We start from the raw sequence: 16,510 nt of genomic DNA on the forward strand, positions 1-16,510 counted from the left end.
TTTTCCTTTGCGGAGCTATGGTGGGCGTGGCCTATGTGTGATGCATCCAGCCAGCAGGCCACCAGTTTGACAACCCCTGAGATAGATAGATATATATATATACATACACATATATATATACACACACACACACATACATACACATGTATGTATGTATACATGTATGTATATGTTTTCTGAGGTTTTCGCGGGTATTTGTATGTAGGTCTTTGGTTATTCGGGTTTTCTCCCACGTAAAATTGGAAGTGTCTTGGCGACGTTTCGACGAAGTCTCATTCATCATCTTCAGGCTTCAGCTTCGTGCTTCTGGGAGCAATGTATGTATATATGTATACATGTATGTATGTATGTATGTATCTATATCTATATATCTATATATCTATATATATATCTGTCTGTCTAGAAGCATTGCTCCTAGAAGCACGAACTGTAAACACCAGCCTGAAGATGACAAATGAGACTTCGTCAAAACGTCACCAAGACACTTCCAATTTTACACGGGAGAAAACCCGAATAACCAAAGACCTACATACAAACACCGTAAAACCTCAGAAAACAATATATATATATATATATATATATATATATATATATATATATATATATATATATATATATCCACAGTATTGTTACCAAATCACATATTCCCCATTTTATATAAGTGGGTTTATTTTTTCTTTCCTATATAACAATTGCATTTGTCCACGCTAAATTTCATTCTGCTATTTTCAGCAGATTTCTCTACAGCAGCGATTCTCAACCTGGGGGTCGCGACCCCATTGGGGGTTGAATGACGATTTGCCAGGGGTTGCCTAAGACAATCGGAAATATGGGAAGTATACTTGCGAGTCGAAGAAACACGCTCCAATGGTTGACTCCACAAGCCAGCTGCAGGCTCTTCAAATCGCTAGCCGAATTCGGCTTCAGGCGCGATGAATTAAAAAAGAAAGAAATCTTTGGTCTGATGTCTCCCTCTCAAACCAGCTGCAATCATTCCCAATCGCTAGCCTAATCTGGCTTCAGGCGTGATAAACTTAATAGGGGAGGAGTCTCCGCTTTAATGCCTCCGTCCTCAAGGCAATCGCAAGCAGTTCAGATCGCTAGCCAATACGGGTTCAGGTGCGATAAATTCAAAAAAACAGTTTGCTGCTTTTTTCCCCCTTCTAGGGCTGCTGACGCGCGCTGAGATCGCTGCCTATCACCTCGATGAAATCAATCAGCAGTCTTCCTGATAATTTTACGGTTGGGGTCCCCACATCATGGGGAATTGTATTAAAGGGGTCGCAGCACTATAAAGGTTGAGAACCACTGCTCTACGGTATCTAAATCTGTTTGAATTTCATTTCTGCCTTGTACAGTTAGCCACCCAACTATATATTTTCTGCAAATTCATAAAAAATTCTTTGAAGTTTGTAATAAAATAATCTTTATAGAGAGAAAAAATCGTATCTTGTGACAATCCACTCAGTCCTTCCCATCCTCATATGATATGAAACCACTGATTACCACTCTTTTGAGTACAATTTTTGAAGCACGTCAAACGTGGATGGCATGTCAGTCAAGTCAAGACAATTGGGCAGAAAATTAATATTTAAATAACCTGTTAATCAGAATATTATGAGATACTTTATTAAATGATTTGCTGAAATCAAGATATATAACAATGCATTCCTACAAATAATGCTATATTTCATCAAAGTTTAAGAAAAATAACAAAACAAGCAAAAAAAATAATTCTACAATTCTACAATATATCCTCACAGGGTCTGGACTATTTCTACCTAGAGATGGTCAACAACAGACTTGGAGAACCGAAAGGCCCAAAAAAAGGGGTGTCTGCAATTCAGATGTCTTTCAATAAGGAAGCTAAATATTTTAAATTAGCATAATTTCTAATCTGCCTTTTCTACTTTAGCTCTAGGTAAAATAGTATGCATTCAATTCTTTAAGCCATTTGTCTCTTATACAATTTCCACAAAGTATGCTGAGAACATGTACATCTGATTGGAATACATTAAAAATAACCTGCCTCTATTGCCAATCTCAACAAAAAAAATCAACTGACCCACTCTCTATTTCATTATTTAGCTGCCAATGAACATTATTCTTCAGCCCCTTGAACTCACCATGCATACTTTTGCTTCATCCCAAAGTTTAAATCTATTTAGTAGCAATAACTTTTCTATTAGAGCTATTCTGCAAAGGAACCAAGAGAATGCCAATAGCAATTCTCTGCTTGCTTCTGAACCATCAGCAGGAAGGTGATAAAATTTTAGTCTTCTATATCCATAGCTCAAGGCTGCATATTTGACAAATCTGATTTGGGTGCCTAAAGGGGAGATAAGGTAAATCTTGATTATTTATTACCATTCAATAAATCTTGATTGTTTATTACCATTCAATAAATCTTGATTATTTATTACCATTTAAGTAACCACAAATTCATCAAAAAGAATACCAAATGCTAAAACAAGTAGAATCAAAATTTGGAAGGCAAGGGGATAAAATCCTATCACTTCAGGAGTTAATTTATACTATAGTAACCTAGGAGGACATGTTCACAGTTTCCTCCTTTTAAAAAAATTGGACCTTCAAGGTTAGGGCCTCTGACAGCAAAAATTATGTACTAGCCTCTCAGTACCATCTCTGTTCCCCCAATAATAACTTAGTTCTTAAAATGAAAAGAAAGTGATCTCCCATTATCCCTGAGTTCATTGAATTATTAAACAAAGGCTTTGTAAAATTATAATATAAGAAGAAACCATTGAGTCCAATATCTTGCTCTATGCAAAATAAATATTAAAGTATTTATATAAAATGACTGTCCAATTTCTGTTCAAACATCTCCAGTGAAGAGAACCTCACTGCCTTTTTGAGTAATTCATTCAATAGTCAAATTATAATGGTTACTGTTGATTCTTCTTCTACATTGGGCCTCTGGTGGCTCAACAGATTAATGCAGTCTGTTATTAACAGCAGCTTGCTTGCAATTACTGCAGGTTCAAGTCCCACCAGGCCCAAGGTTGATTCAGCCTTCCATCCTTTATAAAAGTGGTTCTCAACCTGTAAGTCACGACCCCGTTGGGGGTCGAATGACGATTTGCCAGGGGTCGCCTAAGACCATCGGAAATATGGGAAGTATACTTGTGAGTCGAAGAATCGCGCTCCAATGGTTGACTCCACAAGCCAGCTGCAGGCTCTTCAAATCACTAGCCGAATTCGGCTTCAGGCACGATGAATTAAAAAAGAAAGAAATCTTTGGTCTGATGTCTCCCTCTCAAGCCAGCTGCAATCACTCCCAATCGCTAGCCTAATCTGGCTTCAGGCACGATAAACTTAATAGGGGAGGAGTCTCCACTTTAATGCCTCCGTCCTCAAGGCAATCGCAAGCAGTTCAGATCGCTAGCCAATACAGCTTCAGGTGCGATAAATTCAAAACGAAAATAATTTTATGGTTGGGGGTCGCCACATTGTGGGGAATTGTATTAAAGGGGTCGCCACATCATGGGGAATTGTATTAAAGGGGTCACAGCACTATAAAGGTTGAGAACCACTGCTTTATAAGGTAGGTAAAATGAGGACCCAGATTGTTGGGGGCAATAAGTTGACTTTGTATATAATATACAAATGGATGAAGACTATTGCTTGACATAGTGTAAGCCGCCCTGAGTCTTCGGAGAAGGGCGGGATATAAATGCAAATAAAAAACAACAACATTTAACTGGAGCCTTTTTATAACTATAGCCCATTCTTCTATAGGAAATCCTTTCAGATACTTAAAGGCTGCTATCGTAAATTTTACAGTAATTATTATTTCTTGAGGGAAGACTAGAAAGTATCACATATGCCTTTTAACTTGGACAGCATCAATCCTGGAATGAGATAGTGGCATACAACTAATCTATAACAGATTGCCAGCAGGGCTTTCTGCCTGAACAGCTTTGCACTTTTCTAGAACAAAGAAAGAAAGATATCATATATTTCAGGTTTTATCTTGTCTTAGATGCTAAAGTCATTTGGGTGATCTTGATCACTTTCACTTACTCCTAAAAAGGCAATGGCAAGCTGTTTCTGAAAACATTGCCAAAAAACCTGCATGGATTTATCTAGGCAGTTGCCATAAGTTCAAACTGACTTGAAGGCATCCATAAACAAATAATTTACATCAATATGTTATGTAGAGTTCACTATATAAAAACTACAGCAACACTGTCTAGAATCAAAGTAATGTACAGTACATAAGCTAATAAAACTGTAATCACAGTAATTTAATACTCTGACAGTATGAATATGTAATAAAACAATTATCAGATGGTTTGTGAGACTTCATGAGAAAGCTGCCTGAAACAATTCAATCTGAATTTCATTGAGTTGCAGTCATTCAGTTCTCAATGCATGTTTGTCTGGCATCAGAGTAGGATATATACCACTGGTAAGATCTTACCTCTGAGGGTGAGAGAATAGTGGGGCAATTGAAACAATCATTTTATTCCTTGATGAAGCATTTCTCAAAGCACTAGTGCTCCATAGCAGTGAGTAAAAAAACTATTCCTAGAGGCTGGATTGATTATTCTAATCAAATAGTGAAGCAAACAGGGCTATCAATATGGTTGCACCCGAGTACCTTCTCCAATGCTGTGGAAGTTTTTAAAAATCTGATTTTTTGAAGCAGGTTGGATAATAAACGGAGCACTTGTAAGAATTACTAGGTGTAAGGCTTACTATGAGGATGACTGAACCAGGGGTGAAATACTCCCAATTCGGACCGGATCACCTGATCCGGTAGCGATGGCAGTGGGTGGTTCGGAGAACCAGTAGCAAAAATCCCTGTTCCTCCCCCCCACCATGCGCCATCATCAGAGGTTTTTTTAAAAAAACTTTTAAAAGCATTTTTTCTTCGGCTGAAAAAATGCTTTTAAAAGTAAAAAAAAAAGCCTCTGATGATCGCGCGGCTCAGCTGGGATCGTCAGAACCCTTTAGAAGCATTTTTTTTGCAACCTCTTCTGCTGAAGAGGTTGAAGAAAAAATGCTTTTAAAAGGCTCCTCTGGTGATCCCAGCTGAGTTGCCTGATCATCAGAGACTTTTAAAAGGATTTTTTTTCAACCTGTTTGGCCGAAGAGGTTGTAGAAAAAATACTTTTAAAAGTAAAAAAAAAAGCCTCTGATGATCGCGCGGCTCAGCTGGGATCGTCAGAACCCTTTAGAAGCATTTTTTTTGCAACCTCTTCTGCTGAAGAGGTTGAAGAAAAAATGCTTTTAAAAGGCTCCTCTGGTGATCCCAGCTGAGTTGCCTGATCATCAGAGACTTTTAAAAGGATTTTTTTTCAACCTGTTTGGCCGAAGAGGTTGTAGAAAAAATACTTTTAAAAGTAAAAAAAAAAAAGTTGGCCACATCCACCCAGTCACATTACCCCACCACCACCACCAAGCCACGCCCACAGAACCGGTAGTAACAAATTTTACATTTCACCCCTGGACCAACATTAAAACACATTGCTACTTTTCAGCAATGAGAGCAGCAAAGAAATATTTACCTTGCAAAGCTTGCTGCATCATCAAATATTATCAATAACCACCTAATTGGAATTTATGTTAAAGCAAGTGGCAAGTGCCATTCCTTCAACATTCCTTCAACATTCAGAGATCATCTGACAGCACCATAATTTCAGTGCTAGGCAAAGATTTTCAAAGGTTTCTTAATGTATCAAAAGATGTTATACTTTTACTGTTTTTATTCAAATTGTTTTAACTGTCCACACTTTTATCATTTTATATTTCATGTACCATCTTTTAGATTGAGGCTGTCAATAAATTTCATAAACAAATAACATAGTTTTGTTACTTTCATTCTCCCCCACCCTCCAAAACTGAACATGTTCCCACATTCACAGTAATTTGCTACCTGTATCAGCAGACTTTATCTGTCTTCCATCATGGATATGATTCAGGAGATGATATAGTAGCTTCCAGAATATTAAACTCTGTTTAAAATAGAGAACACTGAAGACATTTGCTGTAGTTTATATGATTTTGCTTGAATCCCCCAACCTTTGTCCCATTCTATCCCCTCGTCAAATATACAAATTCTAGATGGTTCTCCTTTAAAAGAAATCCTTTTTAAACCTCCAATAATAACAAATTTATGACTAGACTCAGAAAACCAAGTAGGTCAGGTCTTGCTAGTACTTGAATGGGACATCTTCAGGGAATATCAAAGCTGCAAGGTAGAGTGGAAGGTTGAAAAAAATCAGAAAAAGACAATGGCAAATCACTTCCAATTGATACATCAAGAAAAGTATATGTTATATCTATGTAATCACTAGATGTTGAGCTTGACATGAACCTACGGGGAAAGAAGATATCCTTTCTTAAACAGACAAACTACAGTACCCATAAAAATAAAGGACTAGTGGAATGACACACCCATCAATTAACAGCAGTGCCAAATCTGTCACCTGAGAGCAGATGAGATATAATACAAGTTAGTTTGAATTCAGTAATTCTTTTCCATTTTCAAATCTATTTTTTCTGAAATATCTATTTGGAACTATGCCCATCATTTCCTAAACCCCACCCCTTTCCCCCCCTTCTGTTCAATCACGTCCAATTTTCAGAGACTGTCAGACTGCCTGGAAAAGTCCTGCAATTTTTCTTGGCAAACTTTTTCAGAAGTGATATGCCTTTGCTCCTTCCTAAGACTGAGAGAAAGTTATTCAATTGGCTTTGTGCCTAAGGCGGAACTGAAACAGTCTCTAGCTTGATGTCTTAATCATTATACCAAACTGACTCTCAAAAATCCATTTGTTGTTAATTTTTCATAAGTATTTATTTCCCAAAACTTTTTATACTGAGGTGTTATTTATGTATTTACATCCTTTATTATTTTTTATAAATAACTCAAAATTATTAAGACTCCTTCTTCCACCTATTCTCTTCAAAAGGACACTGTAAAGTGAGTTCGGCTGGAGAATGATTCACCCAAAGTCACCCAGCAGCTTTCATATCTAAGGTAGGAGTAGAACTCACAGTCCCTTGCTTTATAGCTTAGATGAAACTTGTTCTCTTTGTTGTGGTGGTAAAAAAAACGAATATAAGCAATATAAGCAAAAGTACACTCTCTCACACAAAGCAAAATAGGAGGAAGGAATATTCCATATCTTCTCCACTTTGAGTTACTTGTAAAATAAATAATAGCAAGCATGCAAGGTTATCTAAATAATAGCAAACATGCAAGGTTATCTACCCATATCCATCCATGCAAGCAAGCAAGCAGCTTTTCTAGATTCTAACTCAATTGTAAGGGTCAAAACATAAACAATAGTAAATTGTTTGATTCATCAAGTACCACCAAATATTGTTTTTTCCCCTTAAAATATGGTATTTAACAGTTAGGTATCTTTTATGGCTCCCCGATTGATTGCCATTGAAAGTGCAGAATATCCAATTAAATAATAAACAGAATAAGCATATTTCAACTGCAGAATCATTCAAAGCAAGTAATGGTGATTTTGGAGAATATTGAAACTGAATTAATTCAGAGATATATTTTTCATATTTCAATGTATCAACAAATGTGCATCTAGTCTATATATCAGCGAGACACATGCACTTTGGGGTATATTCTCAAGTGAATATAATTTTTAAACTTCATTAGCTGTTTATAGTGATGGAATGTTTACCACTAAACATTACCACGATTCTGGATGTTTTTTTCGTTTTCTCTTCTTACTTGGTGCTCTCTATTCACCTATGCGTTACCAAATTTCTCTTAAAAACATTAGTAGCATCTGACAAAATAAATTAGTACATTGGAGTTTCGTTTTAAAAACTGGAGCCTCTCAATAAGCATGGTTATACTATCTCTGTCGAACACGTAAAATCAGCTCTGTGCGGTCGGAAGCTCAAAAGAAAGAAGGGAGACTGTTTCCTAGGATATATTCCCTAAAGGGAAGAAAGCCCTCTTCAGAGAAAAACACCATCAACTCTGTCATTTTCTGCTGAAAAGGTGCATTGGACCAACGAGACGCTTTTCCTAGTCTATCCGCCCAATCCCGCCTCCATTCGGCGGGAGGGCTACAAGTCAAAGGCAGCAGTTACCCTACAACGGCGTCTTTCAGTCTCGGCCGCTTTAAAATGTCCGGATTGCAACAACTCTCAGAATTCCCCAGCCCGACACATTTTCAAGTATATGAGGCTGAGACACTTTGTCCTATGCTGTTTGAGGTCTAGTCTCGTTTTTTAAGCTGCCTAGTATGTCTCACGCAAACACTGCCGGTAAAAAGAAATTCGTGCTCAGTGCCTGAAGTTACCACCCACTTAGAATGAGAGCTGCCAGGAGCATGTACAGAATCGCTTCCCCTTTCCCCTACTCACCACCTGAGGTTGATCGAACTTGGCTTGCCGGAAAGTCTCTGGAGAAACGTGCGAGCCAGGCAAGCTCAGGCTCAGCGCTGCAATAGCTGCCGGCAGGTAAGTGGATGCCGGTCGTTGGCAGTTCATTATCTTGTTTATTGGGCTTATTTTCGCGCGTCTCTCTCAAAAGCTGCACGACGTTACGGGGCTTGACAGGAAGTAAGCGTCAAGTGCGCATGCACAGCAGTGAATCTGACGCTCAGTCGCTTCCCGATGTCCTCATCATGCCCTTTACCATAGAGAAAAAGAGAATTAAGCATAGACTTTCAGGCTTTTTAATAAATTCTGAGATTCGATTTAAAAAAAAAGTCTGACCTCTTTCGAATTATTGGAGAGTCGTACGTTAAAGAAAAGCTAAGATTACTTAAGCAGACATCGAACGGGCAGCGACCACAAACTGAGAAGTTTTTTCTTTTTCTGCCTCAACTTTTATTTCGAATATTTTAATTATTTAGATTTGCAACACTGAAAAATTAGGTCACACTGAGGATCTAATGATATTTTTTGGACACGGGGGCAAGGCGGAGGATTTTTGAGGAATTATTCAAATTTCCTTCAGTTATTTTGTCTAGATCAATGATAAAAATGTCAAGGCATTTTTAAAATTTCATACAATTTTTGGATGCCGAAGCCCGAGATGGGGGGGAGGGGGGAGAGAGAGATTTATGCCCTCTCTTGGGCCCTGCCTTAGAGCTTCCTGTTCCTAGAGCATATGCACCAGAACAAATTCCTTGTGTGTCCAATCACACTTGCCCAATAAAAAATAAAAAATTCTATTCTATTCCTGTGTAAGGGCAGGTATCTTGATAGGTTGTCAGACTCCCTTGGGGTCATGCAGCAGTAACTTTGTAGCTGTCTTGAGTCCCAGGCTTGGTTGAACCTTGCTGGGTGATGCAATCTTCCCAGGTATCATGTGGTGAGATGGGTAAAGGGCTAATCCTTTCATGTCCTGAGGGTGAAGGTCTTAATCCCATCACCCTGGAGCTGAAGTGAGGGGCAGGGAACTGATTTGTCTTTAAAAATATGTTTCTCCTTTTCTCATCCAGGGAAATATAATATTCTGCCTTTTTAATATTTCTTAGAATATTTCATTCTTCTAGGAGATGGGTGGACGCTAACTTTTGTTGGAAGAAATGTCCATCTGGGTTCAGTTCCAAGTGGGGAAAAAGACACTGGAAACATGGAGACTGCTTGGAAAGATGGTTTAATGGTGGACAGGTTCACATGGTTTGAGTTCCTGAACAGAAAAAGGGACGAGATACTGAGTGGGCCTTGGTTTTATGCTTTCTCTGAGCTTTGAACTTCCTGGGGCACAGGAAGAGTATCCTGATTGGTTGTCAGACCCTGAGTGGGTGGGGGTCTTAGCTAGCCTTGCTGGCAGATGCAAACTTCCCAGGTGCTACGTGGTGTGTTTCTGTTGCTAGATGGGTCCCATTGTGTTGCAGATGATGGTCCATTGACAAAGGTGGGAAAAATAAGTTTCTGCCTCTGGCCCATTGACAAAGGGGGGTGGGGTAGGGAGCTGCTTTGTCCTTAAAACATGTTTCTCCATTCCTCATCCAGGGAAATATAATATTCTGCCCTTTTTAATATTTTCTAAAATATTTCATTCTTCTAGGAGAGGGGTGGGTGCTAACTTCCTACGTTTTCTTATACCTTGTAACTAGCTGATTGCTAATTCAAACTGTAAGATTTGTACTATATAGAGACCTATAAAAGCTATTTTATTTTTGCACCATTTGTTATTTTATTTTTAATCAAATTGTTTTCAACATTCCACTTTTCTACTCCCAGGTGTAGAAAGTTAGCACCCATATTTTAGGAAATATTAAAAAGGCAGAATATTATATTTTCCCTTGTTGGAAGAATATCCATCTGGGTTCAGTTCCAAGTGGGGACAAAGACACTGGAAACATGGAGGCTGCTTGGAAAGATGGTTTAATGGTGGTCAGGATCACATGGCTTGAGATCCTGAACAGAAAAGGGCTGAGATCCTGTGTGCTCCCTGGCTTTATGCTTTTTCTGAGCCTTGAACTTTCTGGGGCACAGGAAGAGTACCCTGATTGGCTGTCAAGACTCCCAGGGGGTGGGAGTCTTAGCTAGCCTTGTAGGTTGTCTCTCAAGCTTGTCTGAGCCTTGCCATGTGGTAAGATTCTGTGGCTAGATGGGTAGGGGATAATCCTATCTTTGTCATGTAGACAATGGACTGGCTCAGGCCTTAATGGCTCATTGACAAAGGTGGGGGGAATGAGTGAGCTTAGCTGAGGCTTTTAATGGCTCATTGACAAAGGTGGGGGCCGCTTTCCAAGAGCATGTTTCTCCATTTCTCATCCAGGGAAATATATTCTGCCTTTTAAAATACTTTATAAAATATTTCATTCTTCTAGGAGGGGGGTGGGTACTAAATTCCTACAATCCCTACTTTTTTTTTTTTCTTTTTCAAAATGTGAGTTTTGGAACATGCTCTTGGCAAAAAATTAAAATTGATCAAATCAGCGGGTGCTTTTAATTTTCCTGATGCAAAGGAAGCCATTGATAGAGACAATTTTACAGTATCCAATTTTCTATGCCAATTAATTTCAGCTGTTAGATATCACTTTCTGAGAGCTTCCAGTCAGGTCAAGCAAGCACACATCCCAAAATTTTCACAGCCATGGTTTTCCTTTAAATTACAGGCTGTCCATTTCCAAGGGTTGGTTACTGAACCTGCCCTAGCTCTTACTTAAGTCTATCCAAGATTTTTTTTTTCCAGTCCAAATTGAGGTTAATCAGTGTGCAATCCAGGCTTTTTCCTTTCTTTCTTTCTTTCTTTCTCTTTTTTAAAAAATTACACACAATGAGCCCTGGGACTTCTACTCATGAGACCACCAGTGCAACATATCTTGCTTTACTGGGCAACTGGGCAGCATCATTTGTGAGTCATAGTCAGGGCTTGGGTTTTGGTTATCACTTTTTCTGCTATCTCTTCAAGAGAGGAATTGCCTGAGGGGGATGCCCCTCCCCCATGGAATTAGCAGGGAGATCTGACTCCTTGGGCTTTTAGTGCCACAGAGCAAAATCAACCTAGGGGAAGCCTTGTGTGGAGGTAAGTGAAGGGAATAGACTAATTCTGAATGGTGTGTCTCTCTGTGTGTGCCTTTGTATGCAGCTACTTTTACAGTAAAGGCAATACAAACAATACAAACATGCTGGACAAATTTCCCTACCATTAGACAGAAATCTCAGGTGTTCAGAACTAACTGGCAGCCACTCAAATACAATCCTTACATGAATACTTTAGACTGATTACAATGTAAATGAGACAAGAAAGAAAACCTTACAATGAATTTTCCACCCTCCCCCATAGTCTTTCCAGTTGTCTTCTGGGAATTGAAAAGAGTCTTTTAGTCTTTACTTGTACATCTCAGGGTCCTTTCTTTCATGTCTGCTAGGTGGCATGCTTGGTAATAAGGCTGGTTAGTCAGGTTTGGAAAGGTCTGCTCCAAATCTGGTTGCTGTGATGGCTTTCAGTGGGGGCTGGATTCAAACTCAATTCCTGGCTCCAACAAATGGAAGGTCTCCTCTGGGGGCAGCATCTGGAACCATGTGCTCTGCTTCCACAGTTGCAGAGTCATCTTTTCAGGGCTGAAAGACATTAGAACAGGATCTCCTCCCCACTTTTGTGGGTAATCTTCTCAGGAAAGGCATTGTAACAGGATTAAAAAAGGAGGGGGGTAGATATCTTGCAGGCAGAGTTTGAAAAGAAACAACACATCAATATTGCAGTTACTAAAAGATAATGCAGTTTCAACAAAATGCAGTTTCAACAACTGATGAGAAAGAAAAAACTGGATTCACATGCTTCAGGAACAGGTAAAATCATTTAAACACACAGTAAATGCAAGACTGAATTTTTTTTTCTCTTGTAAGTGAACTTAAAACGTTTCCTCATAAACTTATCTTGTAAGTGAACTTAAAATGTTTCCTTATAAACTTGAGTTGTTACTTTAAGATAAAGAGGAGGAGAAAAAAGCAGAAATGAAAAGTTCTGTACCCTATTCCCGGTGGCCACACGAAAATAGGGCAAAGGCTTTCTTTCTTTTTTCTCTCTCTCTCTTTTCCCTATTTTATTGCTTCAACCTTTTGTTTTTGTTTTTCCCTAACAATTTAAAATTCTTGTCTCTAGAGATCAGATACATTTTACAGTTACAATTACTTCAAGGGCCCACAAAGACAGACATACACACATAAAAAGCAAGGAGGACAAAGAGAGGAAAACAAAACTGAGATTTACACACACACTGATCATTCCCACCATAAATCTCAGTTAAATTAGGGAAGGCACAAATCTTAACAGACAGACCACGTGGTTCCATAGAAGACAGAGAAAGAGACAGACAAACAAACAAAACAAACAAAACAAAAACCCAAACATTCCTATTTATATATTTCCCTTTTCTTTTAAGTACCTTTATTTAGCCAAATTTGTTTCCTATTCTCATCTTTATTACACAATTTCCTTAATTTCTTTTTCCGCATACCAGGTAAAACTGGCAGCCTCCGGGCACTCCAGCCCCCAAGCAGGTCTTCCAGGGGATTTCCCGCCACCCTCGAGCTACTGCTTCCCATGTTTCCCTCTCCGATGTGAGGTTTTATTTTTCACTTTGGCTTAGCCGGGTGGACCCTCCTACAGTTTTCAGAAAAAAAAGTTCTGGGAAGGACTTCGACTCCCTTCTGTCGAAGTATGAGCACCTTCCTGTTAAGGGAGCTTCCGTTTTGGATCAAAAAAGGTGATCCCAGAGGACCTACTGCCCTGCCAGTAGGTACGAGCACCTCCTCAACAATGCTTCCTGCTTCCTTTTTCACATACCAGGCAAAGCTGGCAGCCTCCGGGCATCCAGGGCCCCAAGCAGATCTCCTGCTTCCTTTTTTTCTTTTTTCTTTTTCCTTTTTCCCCTTTTTTATTCTCTTAATTGCTTCATTCACACTTACTTTCCTCTCGCTCGGTTTCCGTTCCCAATAAACACAAAATTCCACGTTTGGCTTCCCCCCCTTGCTTTCTCTATCCTACCGGTCACGGCTCGGTGGAGCTAGCAGTAGGCAGAGGTGCGGCTAGAGGTTGCTCAAAGAGGTGGAATCAGACTGTTTCCTCAGGTGGAATCCCACACACACACTTCTTCCTTCCCTAACAGAAGGTCCTGTGCTCTGGCAAAACCCCCATGCTCTCCAGACTTTTGGTCTTTCTGCGGTTAGGAAATGCACAGAGGATGCAAGATCCAGCTGTGATTGGGAGCAGGGCTCTCTCATTCACACACATGCAGGCATACACATATTTCCCATGCTTTTCCATGCTTAAAATTAAAATTTAGAGGTACTCACCTTCTTTCCAAGCAGTCTTTGAGCTCAACACTCAAAACCCCTTTAAAACCTAGTTCCAAATGGCCAAGGTCCAGGAAAACTTACCCACAGACTCAATGGGTCTGTTGCTAGCAAGGGAGGCTTACCTGGGCCAGGTCCATTGGTTAGGTTAGCTTGGAGTCCCATCTGTGGGTGCCAATTGTTGGAAGAAATATCCATCTGGGTTCAGTTCCAAGTGGGGACAAAGACACTGGAAACATGGAGGCTGCTTGGAAAGATGGTTTAATGGTGGTCAGGATCACATGGCTTGAGATCCTGAACAGAAAAGGGCTGAGATCCTGTGTGCTCCCTGGCTTTATGCTTTTTCTGAGCCTTGAACTTTCTGGGGCACAGGAAGAGTACCCTGATTGGCTGTCAAGACTCCCAGGGGGTGGGAGTCTTAGCTAGCCTTGTAGGTTGTCTCTCAAGCTTGTCTGAGCCTTGCCATGTGGTAAGATTCTGTGGCTAGATGGGTAGGGGATAATCCTATCTTTGTCATGTAGACAATGGACTGGCTCAGGCCTTAATGGCTCATTGACAAAGGTGGGGGGAATGAGTGAGTTTAGCTGAGGCTTTTAATGGCCCATTGACAAAGGTGGGGGCCGCTTTCCAAGAGCATGTTTCTCCATTTCTCATCCACGGAAATATATTCTGCCTTTTAAAATATTTTATAAAATATTTCATTCTTCTAGGAGGGGGGTGGGTACTAAATTCCTACACCCTAAAGCAGAAACATTTCTAAAAACAGAAACGCAGAGCCTCAGCAAATATTTGGTGCCTATTGAGAAAGACTGGGGCAAAAAAATATTTTGTAGAACTAAATAAAACAATTTTAAAATTCATTTGGTTAGGGAATAAAGCCCAAATAAAACTTAAACTCTTACAGGATAGTAGAAGTAACGGAGGATTCGGACTCCCAGGTTGGGAACTTTACCATCAAGTGGCAGCCGTTACATGGCTTAAGGATTGGATAACACTTTTTTTTTTATATAAATAATTTTTATTTCCATCCAGCATCATATTTATGTACAAACTATTATCCATCATTAATCATTAAATTTTTATTTATTACTGATTCAGGCCTGCCCGATTGCCACTTCCTTTCTTCACAACCTCCCTCTCTACCCTCTACTACTTTCCCATCCATCCTCATCTCCTTCACTTTAATACTTCCTCTCCTCCTTCTCCACTCCTCCCTTCTTCCACCCTATCTAACCTTCTTATTCCCCTCCTCCTTCTCTACTCATTCCTACCTACTTTCTTCCCTCCTTCTACTCCTCTCTCCTTTTCTTCCTGAAATGGCAGTCGAGCATCCCCAATATCATTTAAAAAATTTTAATTTCATATCTTCAAAAATTACTGTACATTAATAATCAATCCATGTATCATTTTCCCCCCTTTCCCCCCTTCCCCTTCCCCCCCCAGACTTCCCAGAGCAAATACCGGGTATTATGACCAACAATCACAAACTAACGTATACAAAATATACATAACCTCCCACCTTTAAAAATTTAAAACTTTAGATCCCCTCACAATAAAAATAAAAAGATAGGAAAGAATAATAAAAAAAAAAAGAAGAGAAGCAATACCAACTTCAAATATTACTTCTTCTTACAGTCCATTTTTAAAATTAATCCATCTTCTCAAATTCAGTTTTTTTTCCCCACTTGTATATTCCTTCAAATTTCATAAGTCCATTTCTCAAATTACTGTCCATCTTCTCGAACTCAAATTTTTATCATTTATATATTTCTTCAATTGCCATAATTTAATGTCCGCTCTTCTTACAGTCCATTTTAAAAATTAGTCCATCTTCTAAAGTTCAATTTTTTTTTTCAGCCACTTGTATATTCCTTCAAATTTTATAAGTCCATTTCTTAATTTACAATCCAGCTTCTCAAATTCAAATTTTCATCACTTATATGTTTCTTCAATTGTCATAAGATTTAATATCCAATCTTCCAATACTACTCCATCAATCAAATATCATTTCGAATAAAATCTCTCAAATATAGTATTTCCAGCTTAACTTCGTAACTTTTACTATCTATAAACGTATCATTTAAAACAAATAATCATTTAAACTACATCCACAATATAACAGTAAGCAGTTAAAATCATTACATCCACATTATCTAAATTCATAAATTTCACTTTCCATCCTTCACAATTAAATAATATCATCCCATAAATTTATACCATACAAATAGCAAATAACAAAAATCCTATAATTTATATTCTAAACAAATCAATTCCAAAAATTAACCATAGTCATCATATTCACATCTTAAACATTCCTCCCCTCTCCCATTCTATTTTCCATCATTTCCAAACCAATTAACTTAGCATCTAACAACAAAGGATTCCCACTCTTTAAAACATTAATATAAAAATGTCTCGCTTTCATAACTGAATTAAGAAAATACTTTCTGCCTCTAAAATTCACTGACAAACCCATTGGGACTTCCCATCTAAAATATATCTGATGTTTCTTAAACTCATCCACTAAAAAAGCAAATTCTCTTCTTTTTCTTAACATTTTAGGAGGAATTTCCTTCATCATTTTTATATCTTGTCCCAATATTTGGAATTTATTTTTATAAAAGGCTTGCAAAATTTCATACCTAACCTTTTTAGTTGTAGAGGATTGGATAACTCTTAAGAATAATAGAATACTAACAATAGAAGGCCATGAGTTACAGCTTGGCTGGCACGCGTTCAT

The 16,510-nt window shown here is 38.7% G+C and overlaps 1 protein-coding gene across 2 annotated transcripts in view; it reads right to left on the bottom strand.

Moving 5' to 3' along the window:
- Nucleotides 1-16,510, bottom strand: part of TEDC1 (tubulin epsilon and delta complex 1) — a 90,188-nt gene that overhangs the window by 71,988 nt on the left and 1,690 nt on the right. For both annotated transcript variants that reach the window (XM_058175854.1, XM_058175853.1), the window contains exons 2-4: nt 8,374-8,641; nt 5,903-5,981; nt 2,127-2,329 (exon numbers count right to left, since the gene is read on the bottom strand). In XM_058175854.1, the coding sequence (XP_058031837.1) occupies nt 2,127-2,329; nt 5,903-5,981; nt 8,374-8,499 (408 nt within the window). In that variant the 5' untranslated portion in view covers nt 8,500-8,641. The remainder of the gene's footprint in view (nt 1-2,126; nt 2,330-5,902; nt 5,982-8,373; nt 8,642-16,510) is intronic.

Source organism: Ahaetulla prasina, chromosome 3, assembly GCF_028640845.1.
Source record: "Ahaetulla prasina isolate Xishuangbanna chromosome 3, ASM2864084v1, whole genome shotgun sequence".
Classification (NCBI taxonomy): Eukaryota; Metazoa; Chordata; class Lepidosauria; order Squamata; family Colubridae; genus Ahaetulla; species Ahaetulla prasina.